At 42.6% G+C, this 20,801-nt stretch overlaps 1 protein-coding gene across 7 annotated transcripts in view; it reads left to right on the forward strand.

The window, feature by feature from the left end:
- The window catches only part of AFF1 (ALF transcription elongation factor 1), a 196,140-nt gene that overhangs the window by 152,538 nt on the left and 22,801 nt on the right, over positions 1-20,801 (forward strand). For all 7 annotated transcript variants that reach the window (XM_069594633.1, XM_069594637.1, XM_069594634.1 and 4 more), the window contains 4 exons: positions 9,631-9,688; positions 9,808-9,845; positions 12,618-12,774; positions 17,831-18,775. In XM_069594633.1, the coding sequence (XP_069450734.1) occupies positions 9,631-9,688; positions 9,808-9,845; positions 12,618-12,774; positions 17,831-18,775 (1,198 nt within the window). The remainder of the gene's footprint in view (positions 1-9,630; positions 9,689-9,807; positions 9,846-12,617; positions 12,775-17,830; positions 18,776-20,801) is intronic.

Consider the following 20,801-nt stretch of genomic DNA (forward strand, 5'->3'; position numbering starts at 1 on the left):
CTGCTGTTATGCCCTTTGGGCTTCCCAGGTGGCTCGGTGATAAAGAATCTGCCTGCCAAGCAGGAGAGATGGGTTGAGTCCTTGGGTCGGGAAGATCCCGTGGAGGAGGGCATGGCAACCCACTCCAGTATTCTTGCCTGGAGAATCCCATGGACAGAGGAGCCTGGTGGGCTACAGTCCATGGGGTCGCAAAGAGTTGACTATGATTTACTGACAACAGCAACATTATTTCCTTCAGGTGTGTGATTGTGGTTAGTACATTCAAACAGTTTCCTAATATCAGTGCTTTCGCCAGCCTCTCAAAAGGGATAACGTGCTAATATTTTAGAAACTATACAGCAGTTGATGGGCATTGTTGTGACCGACTTGCTTCTCCTTCCCACCTGCTACCTCCCCCCACATTGCCAAGTCCTAACTAGATGGTGCCCTCCTTTCTGTTTGTTTTTGCTTCAGAAATCATCAGTTAGAGAAATGAGCAATTACAGCAATTTGAAAAATTTTTTTAAAATTTATTTATTTACAACTGTGCTGGGTCTTTATTGCTGCACAGCATGTGGAATCTTCCTGGATCCAGGGATCAGACCCATGTCTCCTGCATTGGCAGGTAAATTCTTTACCACTGAGTCACCAAGGAAGCCCAGCAATTTGAAATTTTTATTACTTACTTGGAACATTTCTTTCCACATGAGGGCAAGCATTTGAACCTGAAGACTGGGGTTGGGATTGTCCCGGAAGTTCGATTGGGCTTCACTGGTGGCTCAGATGGTAAAGTATCCATCTGCCAGTGCAGGAGACCCAGGGTTCAATCCCTGGGTTTCGAAGATCCCCTGGAGAAGGGAATGGCAATCTATCCCAGTATTCTGGCCTGGAGAATTCCATGGACCGAGGAGCCTGGCATGCTGCTATCCATAAAGTCACAAATTAACACAACATTATAAGTCAGCTGAACTTCAATTAACAAAAAAGGTTGTGTTTTATGAACGTGTCTCACCTGAGATCTTTATATCACTTGACAGCTCTGACTTAAAGGGCTATTTGCTGATAAATGTTTGGAAGAAGTATTAACAGTAGAAGTTACCCTAAGGGGCTAAACTTATAAATTATTTGTCCTTGAGAGTATACCCCTCTCCCTTATTCACAGTTCTTCAGCTCTTTTGAAAACAAGGAACATATATTTGTGCTGGTCAGTGATACATTTGTACATCTACAGTAAACCTTCAGCTTCTCAAAATGTAAATAAAGAGCTTTTCATTACTAATCATAATTCTTGGTTCTCAAATATCTGGCATTGCTGGAAGAAGATGCACTTTGCTTTTATTCCCAACTGAATAAGTAATTGTGAATCCAAAGTTACTGGTATTCATAATTATTTTAGTGACGTAGATATAGAAGAAAATGTTCTGTTTCTCAAGAGAAAAAAAGTAGAGGTATTAAATGAAAGAGAATAAGGAATATAGCTTTTTTTTTTTTTAATGAGTTACTATTAGCCATGCTATGGAGATGTCAGAAATTATAATACTGGGTACTGAAAAATTTCCATGCTTGAGTGAAAGCAAACAAATGGTCATTCTGAACAGTGTTTGAAAAATTTGCTTATTTCAGAATTATAGTTACCGCAACACATAAACCAATATTTGGAAAATGGTAAAATTCCCAAATGCAGAAGCACCTCCTTTCATGGTAGAATTACAGTCTTTTGGAATAGTCAATTTAATTCTTGGATTTCTGGCTTTAGTAGACCATATTCTAGGATCTCTTGCAGGACAATATTTAACTTAACATTGTATACAAATTTATGCTAGGGGCTTGCATAATACTGAAGGGATTTTCTGGTGAAGCTATGAAGTGGAGCCTATATATATTTTTATGTTAACTTTTTGGCAGTGCTGGGTCTTCATTGCTGCGCGTGGGCTTTCTCTAGTTATAATGCTTAGGCTTCTCATTGCGATGACGTCTCTTGTCTCAGCGCACAGGCTCTGGGCACACAGGCTTCCGGAGTTGCAGCATGTGGGCCAGTAGTTGCCCCAAGGCATGTGGACGTCTCTCGGACCAGTTACTGAACCTGTGTCCCCTGATTTGGCAGATGGATTCTTAACCACTGGACCTCCAGGGAAGTCCAGAGCATATTTTAAGTAATTATAAAAAATACTCCTAAAGTGCTGGACAGTCGTCTTCTCCAAAGTATTCCCCTTGGATCTATATATATTTCCCAAATGATGGCTTGAACTATTCTGGGAGTACCCCTTTAGGATAATATATACTTGGTCTTAGACCAAAGGTCAAATAAATGGACAAGAAGAATAATTTATCAAGTGCCTGTTGTACAGTAGGTGTTACATAAATGAGTTTATGTTCTGCATAAGAAAAATCATTCTCTAACATGCTTTGACCCTAATCATATAAATATTATTCTCTGGGCTTGATGCCAGGCAATTTGGAGGTGCTTCCAAAAGTTGCCTCCATTCATCCATTCAGTACTTAATTCTTAAACACATGCTGTGTGGCTGGTGCTTGGGGAAACAGTAGCCAACAAGATAAAGTCCTTGTCTTCCATGTCTATGCAGGTGGCATAGAATACAAACTAGGTGATGTGATAGGGACAGTCTTGAGGAGGCATTTGGGGTGCTGGTGGTGGTGTTACTTCTGGGAGGCTCAGGAAATTCTCTCAGAGAAGGTGGCATTTGATCTGGAACCTGAATGGTGAGAGGGAGGCAGATAATACTTGCCACCTTAAAAGGGGCTTGATGGGCTGCAGGCTCTGAAGGCATTTGAAAACCAAGGAAATCAACCCTGAATGTTAACTGAAGGGATGATGCTGGAGCTCCAGTATACTTTGGCCATGTGATGCAAAGAGCTGACTCATTGGAAAAGACCCTGATGCTGGGTAAGATTGATGGCAGAAGGAGAAGGGGCCAGCAGAGGATGAGATTGCTAGATAGCATCATTGACTCAATGGACATGAGTTTGAGCAAACTCTGGAAGAGGACAGAGGACAGAGGAGCCAGGTGTGCTGCAGTCCATGGAGTTGCAAAGAGTCAAACATGACTGAGCGACTGAGCAGCAACAATTCTTATTGGAAGTGACTCAGTTCAGTTTAGCTGCTCAGTCGTGTCTGACTCTTTGCAACCACCTGGACTGCCGCACACCAGGCTTCCGTGTCCATCACCAACTCCCAGAGCTTGCTCAAAACTCCTGTTCATCGAGTCAGGGATGCCATCCAACCACCTCATCCTCTGTCGTCCCCTTCTCCTCCTGCCTTCAATCTTTCCCAGCATCAGGGTCTTTTTCAATGAGTCAGCTCTTCGCATCAGGTGGCCAAAGTATTGGAGTTTCATCTTCATCATCAGTCCTTTCAATGAACACTCAGGACTGATTTCCTTTAGGATTGATTGGTTGGATCACGAAGGGACTGTCAAGAGTCTTCTCCAATACCACAGTCCAAAAGCATCAATTCTTCAGCGTTCAGCTTTCTTTATAGTCCAACTCGAACATCCACACATGACTACTGAAAAAACCATAGCTTTGACTAGATGGTCCTTTGTCGGCAAAGTAATGTCTCTGCTTTTTAATATGCTATCTAGGGTCTAGTGAAAGTGACTACTTTGAAATAATTATTTGCATATGGAAGACATGGCTTCTAGGGTGTCCTTAGGGTCTATTTAAGTCTTATTTTTAATCATACTGCTAATTTACTTGAGTAAGTGACCCCAGAGTTTGCCCATTCAGCCACCCTGCAGAGGCCTCCGAGACCTATGGCCTACCTCTTCACCTCCTTCTTTATGCTCCCCCAACACCCCGAATACACACACACACACACTTCCACTCTGGCCACACTGGCCTTTCTGCTGCGCCCTAATCACCCTCCCCCATTTCTTGCACTGTGTTCCCTTCTCCTCTCAGTCCCCTCCTTGGATGTCTTCCCTTCATCTGTCTAGTCTTCCCTAACTAATCTGATGTAGAACAAGAGCCTATAGCCATCTTTTTCTCTTATGCTTTTCTCCCCTCTGCAGGCTTGTTACACATTGAGAAAGAATGTAGTTTGGTTACTTACCTGCCTTCCCTGGGCTCTGAGTGCACAAGACAGGGATTTCTGTCTGCTTAGAGTTGTATCCCTAAAGTCCAGAGCAGGGCCTGGCACATAGTAAATACTCAGAATAAATAAAGAAGGAGAAAACATTGCACATGAACTTGATTAAATACCTATAAGCAACGTTTAATAGAATATCATTTTCAGTAATCATTTTTCTAGATTTTGTTTCCAGTTGTCTAGAATGTCATCTTGTACTAGTATCTTGTTTATCATACTTAATGACTTAATCTTATTTATTAACTTCAGTGGGCTTCCCTGGTGGCTCAGACGGTAAAGAATCTGCTTGCAGTGCAGACCTGGGTTTGATCCCTGGGTTGGGAATGGCTATCCACTCCAGTATTCTTGCCTGGAGAATGCTATGGATGGAAGAACATATCTGGCTATGGTCCATAGGGTTGCAAAGAACTGGACATGATGGAGCTTTTAACACACACAGACTTCAGCTTTTCCTCATTTATACTCTTGTGATTTTACTCATGTCCTTGTTTGACTTCAGAAAATCTTCACTTCATCCATGGAGTTTAAATAATCTTTCACACCTCTAGCTTTTTTTTTTTTTTTTTTTGCCTTATTAACCTTAAGGTCACATACTGTAGTGAATCACGTATCCAGTCACTTTTCCCTCTGCCCTATTAGCCCACCATCTCCCATAGACGGTCTCTCCTAAACTTGAATTCTGCCAATTACTGTCACCATTTGGACAGTCTCCAGTTTTATGTTGTGTCACAGTGTCTTAGGGGCTCCGCTTTTTCATTTTTAAAAATTTATGATATGTGGAGCCCTCTAAGTAACTTGTCACCTCCCATCACCTCCTGCACAAAGCATTTGCAGTCCTTATTTCTGCCCTTCCAAAAAAGAAATCAAATCCTGATGTAATTTAAACATTTGGGAAATATGAGAATTGTGCAGGTTTACACGTTCTCACATGCTCATTAGTGGTTTTTGAAAAGTACATATCACTTCATTTGCCATTATGGGCACACCTAATGCCAGGGTGGTGACTTATTAATCGCAAGCAACTACTTTGAGCTTGCCTCCACTTGCTCTTTTCCAAATCAAAGGTATGGCCCGATCATAGGAAATGTTAAGCTAAGAAATCAGTGTATTGAAAGAGTTTGGGGTTCTGAATTAAGATGTTACAGCATATTGGCAGTTGAAGCTTTGGGTAAGCCTAGTACTAAGGGATAGTAAAAGAATAAAGGCTTGTCTGGTGTGTCTTCACACAGTACCATCAGGCTCTGAGCTGCTGAAGCATGCCTGCTGGAACCTGTATGCAGCTCTTTCAGCTTTGCAGAACAGCTGTCTGAAGAATGCATTTGTTTCAAAGGGGTTTGAGGATTGTTTGTAACCCTTCAGTAAGAAGTTTACTTAACCGATCATGTAAAATGTGGTTAAATCTACATGGTAGTTCAAAGAGTCGCTTTACCTGAGCATTTGCTTTCTTCTGAACAGTGCCAGGCCTGGCCATATGGTTCCCTATGCTTTGAAATAATTTTTTTTTTCCCCTTAGAGTTTGGAAATGAAATTCGTTACTTGATCAGTTTAAATAGTATGTAAACTAGTCCATCCTAAAGGAAATCAGTCCTGAATATTCACTGAAAGGACTGATGCTGAAGCTGAAACTCCCATACTTTGGCCACCTGATACAAAGAACTGACTCATTTGAAAAGACCCTGATGCTGGAAAAGATTGAAGGCAGGAGGAGAATAGGGTATTCATTTTACTCCAGCAGTATAGTTCTTACTTTCTTTTAAACCAGAGTCTTTCTCTCAGTGGCTTCTGGCACTTAGTTTTCGTGCTCTCAGTTAGGTTTTTTAACCACTGTCCTATGTTGGCCAGAGCTAGGAGATGGTATCCAATGAAACGGCTTTTGCATGCCAGCTCCAGCATATAACCAACTTCATGATTTTAGGCAAGTTAGGCGGCTATTCTGAGCTGTTTCTTCATCCCTTAGGATGTGAGGGGGTGATCAGAGCCAGCCCATGGGGTTGTGCATAAAATCAGTGCAAGTTCAGATCACAGAAAGGGCACAGCTATGTGGTACTGTTACTTAATCAGCAAAAGGGATGCTGTTTATTCAGCCAGTTTCTTAGGCTGCCTGCCAAGTTCTAGATAAAATATGAAGGCGAAAATGACTTGATCCTACCTCAGAAAAACTTACAGTTCAGTCTGGCCCTTGGGTCTTATGTTTCTTAACTTAGGTTTTATTAGTATGAAGGAGACTAGATCTAGGAGGTTTGCATCTCGTTTAGTCGGTGCTCACCCAAATGTGCTGTAATTTGTCATCTTGACATTAAAAGACCAGTCTATTGCATTTATCAATAGAGTGTAGTATATGAAGAATAGCATGCTGCTGCTGCTGCTAAGTCGCTTCAGTCGTGTCCGACTCTGTGCAACCCCATAGACGGCCTCCCACCAGGCTCCCCTGTCCCTGGGATTCTCCAGGCAAGAACACTTTAGTGGGTTGCCATTTCTTCCAGTACATGAAAGTGAAAAGTGAAAGTGAAGTTGCTCAGTCGTGTCCGACTCTTAGCGACCCCATGGACTGCAGCCCATCAGGCTCCTCCATCCATGGGATTTTCCAGGCAAGAGTACTGGAGTGGGGTGCCGTTAATCTATCTTATATGAAGATCCTAAAACATAATTGGTATGGTAATTTAGTGATATGCATGGCCTCAAATTCAGATAGTTGCGGCACAAGTAGGGGAGTTTAGCAACTGATCCCTGTAAGCATAACACCTCTACCTGTCTTCAAGTTACATTTTTTCCCAACTATATAGATTCTGTTTAAAAAAAAAATTATAATGGCATTGATGTTTAATTTTCTTTATTAACAAAACTTAGTCATGTTTTTTAAGTAACCTTTTTTCTTTTTAGAGATACAGTACATGTTTGTTACCCGAAACTTGAGAAAATATTTCTTTCCCCACTACTGATTTATATTGAGCTAGCCATTGCTAATGATAGAATAAACCTTGGTTTCTGGAAGATTCTGTGGCTACTGTTGGCTGAGTTGCAAGACATACACTATGTCTGCTGACTCTTGTGTCAAATAAATGATGCCCATGAATTTCGATCAAGTGAAATGTTGGATTGGCCATTAAGTTGATTCATGCTTTCCTGTAAGATGGCATGGACAACCCAAAGGAACTCCTTGGCCAACCTAATACCACGTGTAAATCCTTAGTACATCCTACATAAGTGTTTGGTTTTGTTTGACCTTATTGGTTTCTTCTCTCTCTCTCTCTCTCTCTCTCTCTCTCTTTTGTTTTTCTTTTTGAGTTAATGCTTCCTTGGGGATATCTTTAGCAGTCTCTTTCACAGGTCACTATCGGTCAGCCCTTTCGGTCTTGAATAACCTGCAGGCCTGTTTTGTTCTAATCTGCCTACCTAATACTCGGAAGGGGAGAAGGATCTAGGAGCATTTTTACAGTCCCTTTTCATTCCCTCAGAGCAAGTAGAGTAAAAGTCAGAACAAGTACCTTCTGAGTTACTGAACATACAGTATCTTACATACTTTCTGACTTGAGAGTATATATGCACAGAAGCTCAGCATTCAGTAGCTAAGCAAACAAAGTTTTTAGCTAGTCCTCTGCTTGCAACAGGAAGTGTGGTTGGATTACATGATCATTGATGTTTCAGGAAATTAAGGCAAATCAGCTTTATACAAAACAAACACAATGAGTGGGAAACAAAGAGGTCCATTTACTGTGGTTTTGTTGTTGCTGGTTTATATTGAATATACTTTGCCAGGGTTTTTTTTCCCCCTAGTTATATTATATCTAACATTTCTTCCAAAGATATATCTTTTTTTAATTTATTTTTTTTATTGAAGGATAATTGCTTTACACAAAGATATATCTTTTATCGTCTGCTTGTGTATATCCCAGCCAGGCTGTTCTTAAAGCAGTAAACCTGTTGAGTGACTTTTTCTTGTACATCATTATGATTGCTGCTGCCAAGTTCTGCATCTGAAGGCTGTGTCTTCTAGCCTTGCTAAAATAGGATTTTAGCTTCTACTTGGTAAATATTGGGCTTCCCAGGTGGCAGGAGATGCAGAAGACTCGGGTTCGATCCCTGGGTTGGAAAGATCCCCTGGAGGAGGAAATGGCAACCCACTTCAATATTCTTGCCTGGAGAAACCCATGGACAGAGGAACCTAGTGGGCTACAGTCTGAAGGATTGCAACGAGTCGGACACGACTGAAAACACATAGATGAATATTGAGCAAGGTCTACATTTACAAGTGGCTAACAGTTTTCATTTTTTGAAAACTTATCACAAGATGTTTTTCAGTGCATTTGTTGATGAAAATAAGTCCTTGGCAGAATTAGGATATTGTACATAGGGGGTCATTTTGAAAGAGCCAAGTTTTATCCTTTACTTTCATTAGAAAATAAAGTGATTTTTTTTTTTTTACCATAGATTCTCCCCAAAATAATGCCTGCTTACTTCAGTGGCAGGTTAGTGACTGAACAATGAGTTTGCAATAAAAATTGTTGGTAAGAATATTGAAGAGGTATTTTTAGAAGTACTGAAGGATTGTAGCTTCTATATAATTTGCTTTTTGGAACATCACTAATACTCCCTATTTTTTTCCCCCAGTTTCACTTACAACATTTCCTCAAATAGTCATGCTTGTAAATTTGGGGGAAGTGGGAGGGAACAATTACTGATTTATTCCTTTGATGTTGGATATCTCCATGGAAGAAGGTAAAGAAGAGGATGGGTAGGGAAGGGGCTAAGATCGGAGTAAACAAGTACAGATTGGAAAATGTTTGCTTTTAATATTTAGGTTCATCATAAACCTGAATGCCTAGAGATGAGTCTTAGTATAACTTTGAGGACATGAACTGAGTTTCTTTCATATTTCTACCTGAGTGATAGCAGTAAGGTTAATCATTTTTTTAGACAACAGCACTGTTTGAATTACTACTGCTTTGTCCACTGATTGGTGTTCAAGCAGACAGAAGAAGAGGTTTGTGTGTGTGAAAAAGTTCAATGTTAATAATGTCTTTTGGACAAAGATGTAACGTAGCTGTTTGGTGACAGTTGCCTCAATAAGCTTCATACATCTTATTCTGTATTTATTAAATTAATATAGTACTTTTAATAATATTTTAATAATTTATTTAATAAGTATTAAAATAATATAATACATAAGTATTAAATTAATAATAGTACTTTTTAAGTGTCTGGCACTGTTTTTGTTGTTGTTTGTTTTCTTTGTGTGGACCTGGGAACTTAAGTCTCAGGGCTGGCAACAAACCCCTTGTAGAACTCGTAGTTCTGCTTTTAATGCTCTGAGTGTGTGAAACATTCAGCTTTGAAATGATAAGGAGGTTGGACTGAACAAGTTTCTGTGTTTAAATTGTAAAACTTAACATTTCCAGGAAAATGAAGCATTTGGTGAATAAAGAAAAGTTATATCTGTCCCACCCCCTCTTGTTTCATTAAGCATTTTTTCCTGTTTATATGTAAAAAAAGGTTTTTAGACATTACTTTAAATTCTGCAATGTCTCTGCCTCTGCCTGTTCCAGCATGCTCAAAGATGACCTTCAGCTCAGTGACAGTGAGGAGGACAGTGACAGCGATCAAGTAAGTTCTGTACACCCCATAATACCAAGACTCTTGAATCCTCAGTATTTCCGAGCCACTCACCCTGGTTTTTTTTTTGTTCTTTTCCTGTCCTTCTTCCCCTTACTATGAATGTCTAGACCTCAGAGAAGCCACCTTTCGCACCTGCACCTCCAAGGTACCGTGTTCTGATTTCTCCGCATCTGTACAGAATGTTTGCTTTTTTTCTGCCAAATGGGGAAATTAGTCTTATTCAGTACTTTCATAGCGTCTTCATGGGAGGAGATGGAAGATCACAGATAAAAGAAAGGACCTGTTTAATATTGCGGAAGCTAAAGTCAGCCCTGGACAGGTTGTTTATAAAAGAGAAAGAGTCCCTGTGTCCACCTGAATCTTTAGTTGGCTTTGTATATTTAAAATCGGAGCCTTTGAAATAAGCTTCAATCACTTCCATCAGTATTATGTAACCAGCATTTGAGAAGTTATATTGAAGAGCCCAGTGTTTTTATGAAAGAGACAGGTTTACTATGTCTTCAAAACTGAAGCTGAATTATTTCTAGAAGTTGTTTTCCATAGTCCCTGTCTTCACAGTTGTGTCAATATTCCAATTGCTTTAGGTGCTTTTTAAAAATGAACTGCAATACATTCTAGTATGACAGAAAATGGTACTCTTTTCACTTTGTAAACAGCTAACCATATTTTAGAAAATGTAATGCTTTCATTGCTGAAAATGGGAATTTTCTGAACTACCTTTATTTACCATATCCTCTGATACTGAATTTAATGATTTAATATGCCAGTACCTGACCTCCATGGACAGAGAGTTCAGTTACCCTGTAGCTGTTTTAGTCCCTTGAGAGATGGTCATCCATTTTGAGACAAGCTCACTGCTGAAAACCTCTCATCCAGCTGAGTTTCCTGTAAATGCGGGGGAAGGTCACTCAATTATGTGAGATCTTAAGGATTCATAAACTCTGCTTATGTATAGCTCATTTTGTTCAGTCATTTTTCGTTACTTCTAACAACTTAGAAAATATGGCAAAGTAACCTAACTTTGTAATAGGAGTGGAGCAGGGGGAAAAAAGAGAGAAAAAAAAAATCCCTGCCAAGTGGAGGATACATTAGAGGCAGGAATAATATTGAAAGTGTATCTCTTTCTGACTGTCACTGGCTTAAGCTTTTTAGCTACTACAAATTTGAAGTGAGAAAATTCTGTTTTTATGTAGTGTTTGTTTAAAAATCGCCTCAACTAGTGATTTTATTACTGTCTAATAATTTTTCATTATTCTAATTTAGTTATTTAATACATTGGTTATTTTGAAAATGTTTTGGGTAGATTTGGAGGCTTTCACAATTGTAGTTATTAACTGCTTTGGGTAATTCCATCCGGGGCAAGGCTTGAAGATATGCGTTGCCATTCTTTGTGTGTCCAGCAGTATGATCACTGTGTTTTCTCAGAGGCCTAAGGTTTTTGCCCTGTTCTGAAAACTTAACAGTTGTTATTCTCTCTGATATTCAGCTGATATTTGGGGGTGATCTCTCATAAAGAAAGTCCATTTTATCATCTCCCCAAGAAGTGTGAGTGGATTATCACTTTCCAAAGGAACCCCATTTGTATTCAGCAGCCTCTGGCTACTCCGCAGTTGGTTCTCATATGAAGAATGCAGGGGCACTTCAATGGATTGGCTGTTCTTTTATAAGCCAACTTCTTTGGGTTTTATATTGCGGGCCTCAGCAAACTTAAAAGGTCAGAAAGTCAAGGTTTTAGGCTTTGTAGGCCATAAAGCCTGTGCTGCAACTCTTCAGCTCTGCTTTTGTAGTACAGAAGCAGACCCGGACGATGCAGAAAATAAAGGGGTGTGGATGTATTCCAATAAAACTTTATTTAGAAAAGCAGGCAGCCAGCTTAGGCGATGGTTTGTCAACGCCTGATCTGGAGCAGCTGGCATCTTGCAGTTTACATAGCTCGCAGTGTTCTTCAGGAAAATCCCCCAGGCATTTGTTAGGCAATTATCTGGTGAGCTGTTTCAAGGGTTTTCACTGACTTTTGAGCCACCATGAATAGGCCTTGGTCTCAATTGGATATCATGGTCATGCATTGTAGTACTGCAAGGTAATCTTTTAAAAAAAAAAACAAACAAAACTTTGTATTGGGGTATAGCTGATTAACAGTTGTGATAGTTTCAGGTGGACCTCAGAGGGACTCAACCATTCATGTATGTGTATCCATTCTCCCCCCAAATCTGCTCCCATCCAGGCTGCCACATAACATTGAGCAGATTTCCATGTGCTACACAGTAGGTTTTTTTTTTTTTAATAGAGCATTAGGTTTTGTTAAGGCTTCCCTGATAGCTCACTCTGGATCAGGAAGATCTGCTGGAGAAGGGATAGGCTAGCCACTCCAGTATTCTTGGGTTTCCCTTGTGACTCAGCTGGTAAAGAATCTGCTGGCAATGCGGGAGACCTGGGTTTGATCCCTGGGTTGGGAAGATCCCCTGGCGAAGGGAAAGGCTATCCACTCCAGTATTCTGGCCTGGAGAATTCCATGGATTGTATGGTCCGTGTGGTTGTAAAGAGTCCGACAGGACTGAGCGAGTTTCTCTTAGTTTTTATTATATAAAAATAATATATATTATTTTTTAACTTAAAAAATTTTTTTTAAACTTTTTATGTTGTATTGGGATATAGCCAATAAATGTTGTGATAGTTTCAGGTGGGCAGCAAAGGGACCCAGCCATACATATACATGTATCCATTCTCCCCCAGACTCCTCTGCCACCCAGGCTGCCGCATAATATGGAGCATTGTTCCGTGCGCTACACAGGAGGAGTCCCTGCAAGGTTCTCATGTTCTTTCGAGTAGCAGAAGAGCAGGCAAAGAGCGGAGTGAGTAAAGAGGGAAGGAATCCGCCTCGCCTGGGTCTCTGATTGCCTCTGTCGCTTCCCCGCAGCGCTCCGCCGGCGCTGCCAGCAGCCGAGGCCTCAGCACATTCCAGCAGCGCCGAATCGGAGAGCACCAGCGACTCCGACAGCTCCTCGGACTCGGAGAGCGAGAGCAGCTCCAGTGACAGCGAGGAGAACGAGCCCCGAGAAGCCCCGGCTCCCGAGGTACCGGGGGCGCCATCGACTTCAGCCCGGGTGCCTCCCCGTCCCATCCCGGGGGCGGCGCTTTCCTGCCTCGCTTTCCTGTTTGTGTTTACTTGCTCACCGGGCATCTGGTGGTGGAGCTTGGGGGGCGAGGTCTTCTCCCTCCTGTTGAAAAGGATGGGTCCTTCCCTGTGGCTGCTTGAGCCGTTCTGAAAAGCAACTCATTGAGAACGTGTACACCCCCTTTCCTTTTCCCTTCTTTTGAGAACCGAAGACTCTGTTTTCAGTAGGCAGCTATTTTCATATTAATGAGAAAGCGTTTTGAAATTTCAGGAATGCATGAATCCAATCAAAAGGAGGCAGCCTGTTTTAGCAAAGGGCAGGAAGAGTGAACTAGAAAGAAGCCATCAGAGGTTCTATTTTTGAATCGCTAAAAGCCTGTGCATTAAATGGATGGCGGAGTAGTTTTGCCAGAGCCTCTCGCTTGGTCCCTCTGCCCCAAGTTGCCTATCCACCACCCTCCAGAGGTATTGTAAAGATAAACAGAGGAGACTGAACATCTCAGACACTAAATCTTTCTGGAGGATATATGCTATTTATTGGATTGCTGAGTACAAGAGATGTAGTAACAGTTAACAGAGTTGCCCAGTCTCTTCTAAACTTAGTGGAGCAGTGAAAAATGTTTGCACGGGGAAGGCATTGTTAGTGACCCAGACCCACGCGTATAGAGAAAAATATTCTGTGTATTTCAGGTAGGAATCCCAGGAAATGAGACTTGCTGATTAAAACAGTGTTGAAGTTTTCAGTATTTGTCTCTGCTGTTAAGAAAACAAGGCCACTGCGTTAGCGCATTAGCCAAATACGTCTGGAGACAGTGTCCTGACTGAAGAGCGCTGTCCCAGGGCAAGGGAGGATGAGGACGGGGCTGAGTGTCATCTTGCTGTTGTTGTTAGATATGAGTTAATGTCTGGCATAGGGGTAAGTGCTCAGTAAATAGTTTTGGAGTGAATAAACATAGATCAGCATTAGTTGCACTTGAAGTGCCTTTCAGATTTTAGAAGCTACTCTCTGTATTTCTGGGGGCTGATCTCTCATGAGACACTAGTTGCTGTTGAAGTAATTCTCCTATGCCCCAGGGGGAAAAATACTGAATATTCTCTACAGAGAAACTATGTGGTTGTTCATAAGGTCTTTGCTTTAGGTCTCACCTTATTCATGAAGGAAAATCTGCATGCTTGTTTGGTTACTGTGATAAGCAAGAGAATCCAATTAAATAATAAAATTCGATTAAAGTAAAATGGAAATGGCACAGATTTGGCTGAATAATTGAAACTCGGAAGAAAAAATTAATCTGGCATTTGTATTAATGAAACATTGGATTGGCTTAAAAGTTTGGTTGGGTTTTTCTGTAGCATCTGATGGAAAAATCTGAACAAACTTTCCGGCCAACTCATTGGTTGTATCTTGCTGCTCAAGAGGTTATTGAATAGAATAGATTTAGAGACTCTTCGCTGGAAAATGATGTTCCCATTCTACTTTACTTTTTAAAAATTGCTTTCCTAAATAGGCTCATATTTTACATTTCTCTTACTATGCAAAGTTAGACTTCAGTATGGTTTGTTGGTTACATACCAAGGCTTGTCTTCCTCAGACCTGTTTTTGTCTTTGTCTAGGTTTTAAACCTTTAATTTCCCCCAAAGGTATTTAACAACCTTTCTTTCCTTTTAAAATAAATACCTGCATTATTGTAACACTGAGTTAGTCGAGCACTACATGAGTTCCGTAATGGCCCGGAGTTGCTAGTTTTAACTTTTTCACTCTTATGTTTTATTTTTAATGCTGAGAAGTTCGCTTCTTAAAAGTCTCCATTTAAAATTCATTTGACAAAGTAGTCCAGTGATCTTATGAGATAGGAAATGTTATATGTGTGCCAACAGGCTGGTGGTGAACTTGGGGGAAAGCCACTTTGGGTCTCAGCTTTATAGTGAGTCAGCATGTAAACCTCAGCTTTTCAGAATATATGGGACGCATCGACCTTTTACTGCTTAAGTAAAGTTCAGAGAAAAATGACTTCTATTCTCAGTTATTCAAGCATCTGCTTAGTTTTCTAATCTAATTCTCTCTAATCCAGTGCTTTGGTAGTAAACTACCATGGTTGATTATCTGCTAAGCTCTTGATGCTTTCTTCATAAATTACGTGATATGACCGTGAACCCTAGAAGGTTGGGAGTTTTCTTTTCACCTGTAAGGAAGTATTAACACTAAGATTGAAACCCATAGTCGTTCAACTAGGTAGCCTTTTATTCTTACAACACCATGCCACTTCTCTCTGTTGTGTTTTTTTATTTTTTCCTTCTAAGTCTTGGAGTTGTACTCCCTCACAACAACTATGTTGTTTTACAAAAACAGTGGATGTATATTGTGCATAGCTCAGAGCTTTTCTTTCAGGATAATTCATCCTAAAATAAATGGATTTTGTATCTTGAGAAATGAGAAGTAAAGAGACATACAGTCAAATGTTTATTAAAAGGCTCATATGTTTTTGCACCTCCTCTGTGCAGTATTTGGGTTGATCCAGCCCTAGGAGATTGGGGGTGGGGCATGAGGAAAGGCTGAGGAAAAACAAAAGTCCAAACCTTGATCCTGTCTAGTTTTCATCAGTCCCTTATGTAAAACTTTCCCTCGTCTCAGCACTCAAATAATACCTAGGCTTAAAGGAATTTTGTCCATTTTACGTGGTCATAGTAAGTATACAAAAAGGATCACCCCTACCCTTTCGCCTTGTCTGGACATACTCAGTTCTGCCCTGCAATTGGGCCATCGGCCTCCCTTCTGGCCATTTTTAGGACCACAGTGGAAGAAAATGTGTTTTATTTCTGTATCCAGGACATTCCTTTAGGGACTACTAAATGTATCTTAAACTGCCCTGTTTGGGGTTGGGGGAGGGGAGCAGATGTTATTTATACCAGGAATGACCTCCCCTTTTGGTTCATGCATAAGCACTCCTCTAAAGAGCAAGAAGATCGGTGGCTGTGGTGAGGTTGTCAGCATAGCCCTGATGAGGGGTCCCTGTACCTTTTCTGAGAAACAGTTTGAAGGATTTGGCTCCTTCCTAGGGGGTTAGAACTACCACCCCCTCAAGTCTTTGCAAGAAACAGTGTCTGACAAGTAGAAGCTGGGTATGAATCTTTTCTCTACCCTAAACAACCATCCTGTCTCGGTAGAGTGTTGAGTGCAGTTTTAAATCCTGTGGGACTTTGTTAGGGTAGCTCTTCCTTCTTCCCTCCCTCCTTGCTCTGAAATTCAAATGAGAGAGCATGGGGGATACAGTTGGTATAAGTGGAGGGAGATACAAAGAAGATACATTGTCTTAAGCAGGAAAGCAACAACAAAATTTTGTAGCCCTCTTTCCTTAGAGTTCCTCTCAATTCTGTTTTACTACCATTATACAAAGCCCAAACTAGCTACCTGACCAGTTTAGTCCCTAAAATTTTCTCCTGGCCCCAAAGCCTTTTCATTATATCTACATATCTTAGACATATTACGTTTGAAATTTTTTTTTTTTTTGAATTGAATCGTTTGGGATATCCCACTTGGGAAAACCGTTAGCAGCAGTCTTCCCTATAAAATATCATCCACTTACTGGAGTGATTGCCTTATCCATAATCTAATCAGTTAAATTCCGCGTGAGATATCTTTCAATTAGCTTCCCGGAGTGTTGTGGAAATAATTTAATCATACAAACCACCTGTCAGAATGGATCTTAAGAAAAACATGCAGCATGCCAGTGATACACTGCCCTTTAAAAAGAAAGTAATCATTAATTACTCTGCTAACACATGAATATTTTCCCAAAGAACATAAAATTTATAGGTAGAATAATATACCAATGTCCATGGAATTCTCCAGGCAAGAATACTGGATGGGTTGCCATTCCCTTCTCTAGGGGATCTTCCTAACCCAGGGATCAAACCCAGGTCTCCCTCATTGCAGGCCAATTCTTTGCCATTTGAGCTACCCAGGAAGCCCCAAGATACCAATAGAAGTGCTGAAATAAATATCTCACGTACACCACTGTGTGTAAGACATAAAAGTAGAATTTGGAGATAAAGACGTCCTTATCATTCCTTTAATGAGATCTAATAGCCCAATTGGGGAGAGAGAGAATGTGATGTACCAGTAGTCAGCAGCAACGATTTCAGCACGATATCTGCTGTTAGGAAAACAGGAGAAGCCCGGGACTTTTGTTTATTCTCCTAGTGAGTTGCACAGATAATCAGTATAATCTCACTGCTCTCAGTTGTGTGCTCTGGGGCGTCCCTGTGTTTCTTAGAAAAACAGGTGTTCATTCAGACCAGACTACCTGTAACAAGAGGCTTCATGTTTGATTTTTAAAGAATTCAAGGGGGAACTCATGGGTGACTAATGTGAATTCATTTAGTTCTTTTTACCCAGAAGAAAAATTTGAAATTCAGAAGACAGTGTATCTGTGATAAACTCTCCTGTATTAGTGTTTTTAAGTACATTGAGAAATGAAATCAAGTTTTGAAGAAAGTCATTTTCGATTGATGAGTATGTCAAAAAAAAAATGGATAAACTACAAAACCCATCCATAACCACTAAGACTTAGTTTATTCACTGGCCTTCTTCTGAAAATCCTTGATAAAAGGATTCTTTTTGCTCTTCATTCTTTCCTATCATTTCCTGATAGGATAGTTCACAAGTCAGAATGAAAAATCTGTTTAAATTATACTGTAATTATCAATGAAACAAAAGCTTTATTACACAGATTTCTCAGCAGTTGACAGTGGTCAGCACCGGTCAGTATCTAATGGTTTATTATTAGTCAATGTCTGCTACAGCTGGAATTCCTGCAGCATGAACAATGGGAAGATTGTTTTAAGAGTTAATTGTTATAGGATTTACTCTGTAATTAGAGGGGGATCAAAAGGGCCTGAATTGTTAGGTTTGGAGTGAGTGCATCTCCCTGGGACAGTCCTGTAGCACTGGGTGGCTACCCAGAGGAGCAGACTCATTACTGCTCAGTTAACCCTGTCTTCTTTTTCCATGTTTGTAGCCCGAGCCTCCGACAACCAACAAATGGCAGCTGGACAACTGGCTGACCAAAGTCAGCCAGCCCGCGGTGCCCACCGAGGCCCCGGGTAGCACGGAGCCCCCGGCCCGACACCCGGACACTAAGGGCAAGGGCGGCGACAGCGCCACCGCGGGTCACGAGCTCCCGGAGTCCAAAGAGCTTCCCCCCAAAGGCTCCAACAAAGCCCCCCGGGTCCCTTCCGAAGGCCCTCACTCGGGCAAGAGGAGCTGTCAGAAGTCCCCTGCCCAGCAGGAGCCCCCCCAGCGGCAAACCGTGGGAAGCAAACAACCCAAAAAGCCCATCAAGGCTTCCGCCCCCGGGCACACCGATGCGCCTGCAGATGCGCGCGCCTGCCTGCAGGTGGAGAGCGAGCCCGGACTTCCTCCCCCGGCCTCCAAGGACCAGCCCTCCAAAGACAAGCCCAAGGTGAAGACGAAAGGGCGGCCCCGCGCCGCAGACAGCCGGGAGCCCAAGCCGGCGGTGCCCACCCCCAGCGACCGGAAGAAGCACCGCAGCGGCCCCCCGAAGGCGCCCCCGAAAGACGCAGCGGCAGAGGACCGGAGCCCCGAACACTTTGCGCTCGTTCCCCTGACCCAGAGCCAGGGCCCTGTCCGCGGTGGCGCCGGCAGCGCCGGCGCCAGGACTAGCGGCTGCAGGCTGGCCGTGGTGGTCCAGGAGGACCGCCGCAAAGACAAACCCCCGGTGCCTTCGAGAGACACCAAGCTGCTCTCCCCGCTCAGGGACGCTCCGCCACCACAAAGCTTGGTGGTGAAGATCACGCTCGACCTCCTGTCTCGGATACCCCAACCCCCAGGGAAGGGCAGCCGCCCCAAGAAACCAGAAGACAAACAGCCACCAGCAGGGAAGAAGCCAGATCCTGAGAAGAGAAGCTCAGAAAACGCCAGCAAGTTGGCCAAAAAGAGAAAGGTGAGTGTGCCAGAAATCACCTTCCCTCCAGCGTGGACCGTGCCTGCGGCACACCAGGGCTGTGTTTGGTGCTCGATTGTCTTGGAAGATGATGTTCACATAACCCTGAACTGTCTTAGAAGAGGCTGGAAATCTTTGGATTCCATGTTGCTTTAGTGCCTAGTACCAGTTAGTCTTTCATGTAGATATGTGCTAATAAATGCCAGATTACTTCCGCTGAAATAAAGATGAGGCAGTCTTTGAGAAGGACATACTGCTTTAGAATAATATAGCATTAAGGGTGTGTGTTTTATCTATTTGGATAACATTGGTATTTACCACCTGACCCACTAGGTTTTCTCTTTTATTACTTTTATATATGTTTTTCTGGATATACTGGGTCTTTGTTGCTGCATGGGTTTTTCTCTAGTTATGGAGAGTGGGGGTCTACTCTCTAGTTGTGGTGTGGGGGCTTCTCACTGTGGTGGCTTCTCTTATGGGAGAACATGAGCAGTAGGTGCACTGGCTCGGCAGTTGTAGGTCCCAGGCTCTGAAGCCCTGGCTCAGTCGTTGCAGGTCCCAGGCTCTGAAGCACTGGCTCGGCAGTTGTAGGTCCCAGGCTCTGAAGCACTGGCTCAGTGGTTGCAGGTTCCAGGCTGTAAAGCACTGGCTCAGTCGTTGCAGGTTCCAGGCTGTGAAGCACTGGCTCGGCAGTTGCAGGTCCCAGGCTCTGAAGCGCTGGCTCAGTCGTTGCAGGTTCCAGGCTCTGAAGCACTGGCTCGGCAGTTGCAGGTCCCAGGCTCTGAAGCCCTGGCTCGGCAGTTGCAGGTCCCAGGCTCTGAAGCCCTGGCTCGGCAGTTGCAGGTCCCAGGCTCTGAAGCCCTGGCTCGGCAGTTGCAGGTCCCAGGCTCTGAAGCCCTGGCTCGGCAGTTGCAGGTCCCAGGCTCTGAAGCGCTGGCTCAGTCGTTGCAGGTTCCAGGCTGTAAAGCACTGGCTCAGCGGTTGCAGGTTCCAGGCTGTGAAGCACTGGCTCAGTGGTTGCAGGTTCCAGGCTCTGAAGCGCTGGCTCAGTCGTTGCAGGTCCCAGGCTCTGAAGCGCTGGCTCGGCAGTTGTAGGTCCCAGGCTCTGAAGCGCTGACTCGGCAGTTGTAGGTCCCAGGCTCTGAAGCACTGGCTCGGCAGTTGTAGGTCCCAGGCTCTGAAACGCTGACTCGGCAGTTGTAGGTCCCAGGCTCTGAAGCGCTGGCTCAGTCGTTGCAGGTTCCAGGCTGTAAAGCACTGGCTCAGCGGTTGCAGGTTCCAGGCTGTGAAGCACTGGCTCAGTGGTTGCAGGTCCCAGGCTCTGAAGCGCTGGCTCAGTCACTGCAGGTCGCAGGCTTTGCAGTACTGGCTCGGCATTTGCAGGTCCCAGGCTCTTGGCTCAATAGTTGTGACACATGGGCTTAGCTGCTCCATGACGTGTAGAATCTTCCCAGAGCAGGAATCAAACCTGTGTTCCTTGTCATTGACAGGCCGCTTCTTATCCTCTGTACCACCAGGGAGGTGCTGGCCCATTAAGTTTTCCTTTAGAAATTAAAACCGTATATGAAATGAAATGTTAATTCTGATTTACTGACAGCAGTAATATACACTAAATGTTACTCCCATGGTTTGATCTTTTTAATACTGATATTATGTCCATATTTTAACTCATGGCACCACAACACCTCGTTAATTTGAAACCACCATATTTAAGAATTTATGACCTCTGTTAATGACTTTTAATAATAAGCAGGGCATTGTGGGAAAAAGTTTTAGAGCTATTACAGAGTGGTTAGGGCATCTTTTTGAGTAATATAGGCTCTTTGGTGCATTGTGAAGTAGTCTGTCATTTAGCATAGTGTTTGGAAGCTTCACTTCAGGAATAAACATAATAATAATAGAAACAGTAACCCCTGTGTTATTTAAGATCCTCTTTACTTGGACATACGGTATTTGGAACAGTGTCCTTTCAACTTTTATTCTGAATTACTGAGATGTATTTCATTTCTCGATGTATTTTTTCACT

The sequence above is a fragment of the Ovis canadensis genome, chromosome 6, assembly GCF_042477335.2.
Source record: "Ovis canadensis isolate MfBH-ARS-UI-01 breed Bighorn chromosome 6, ARS-UI_OviCan_v2, whole genome shotgun sequence".
Taxonomy (NCBI): Eukaryota; Metazoa; Chordata; class Mammalia; order Artiodactyla; family Bovidae; genus Ovis; species Ovis canadensis.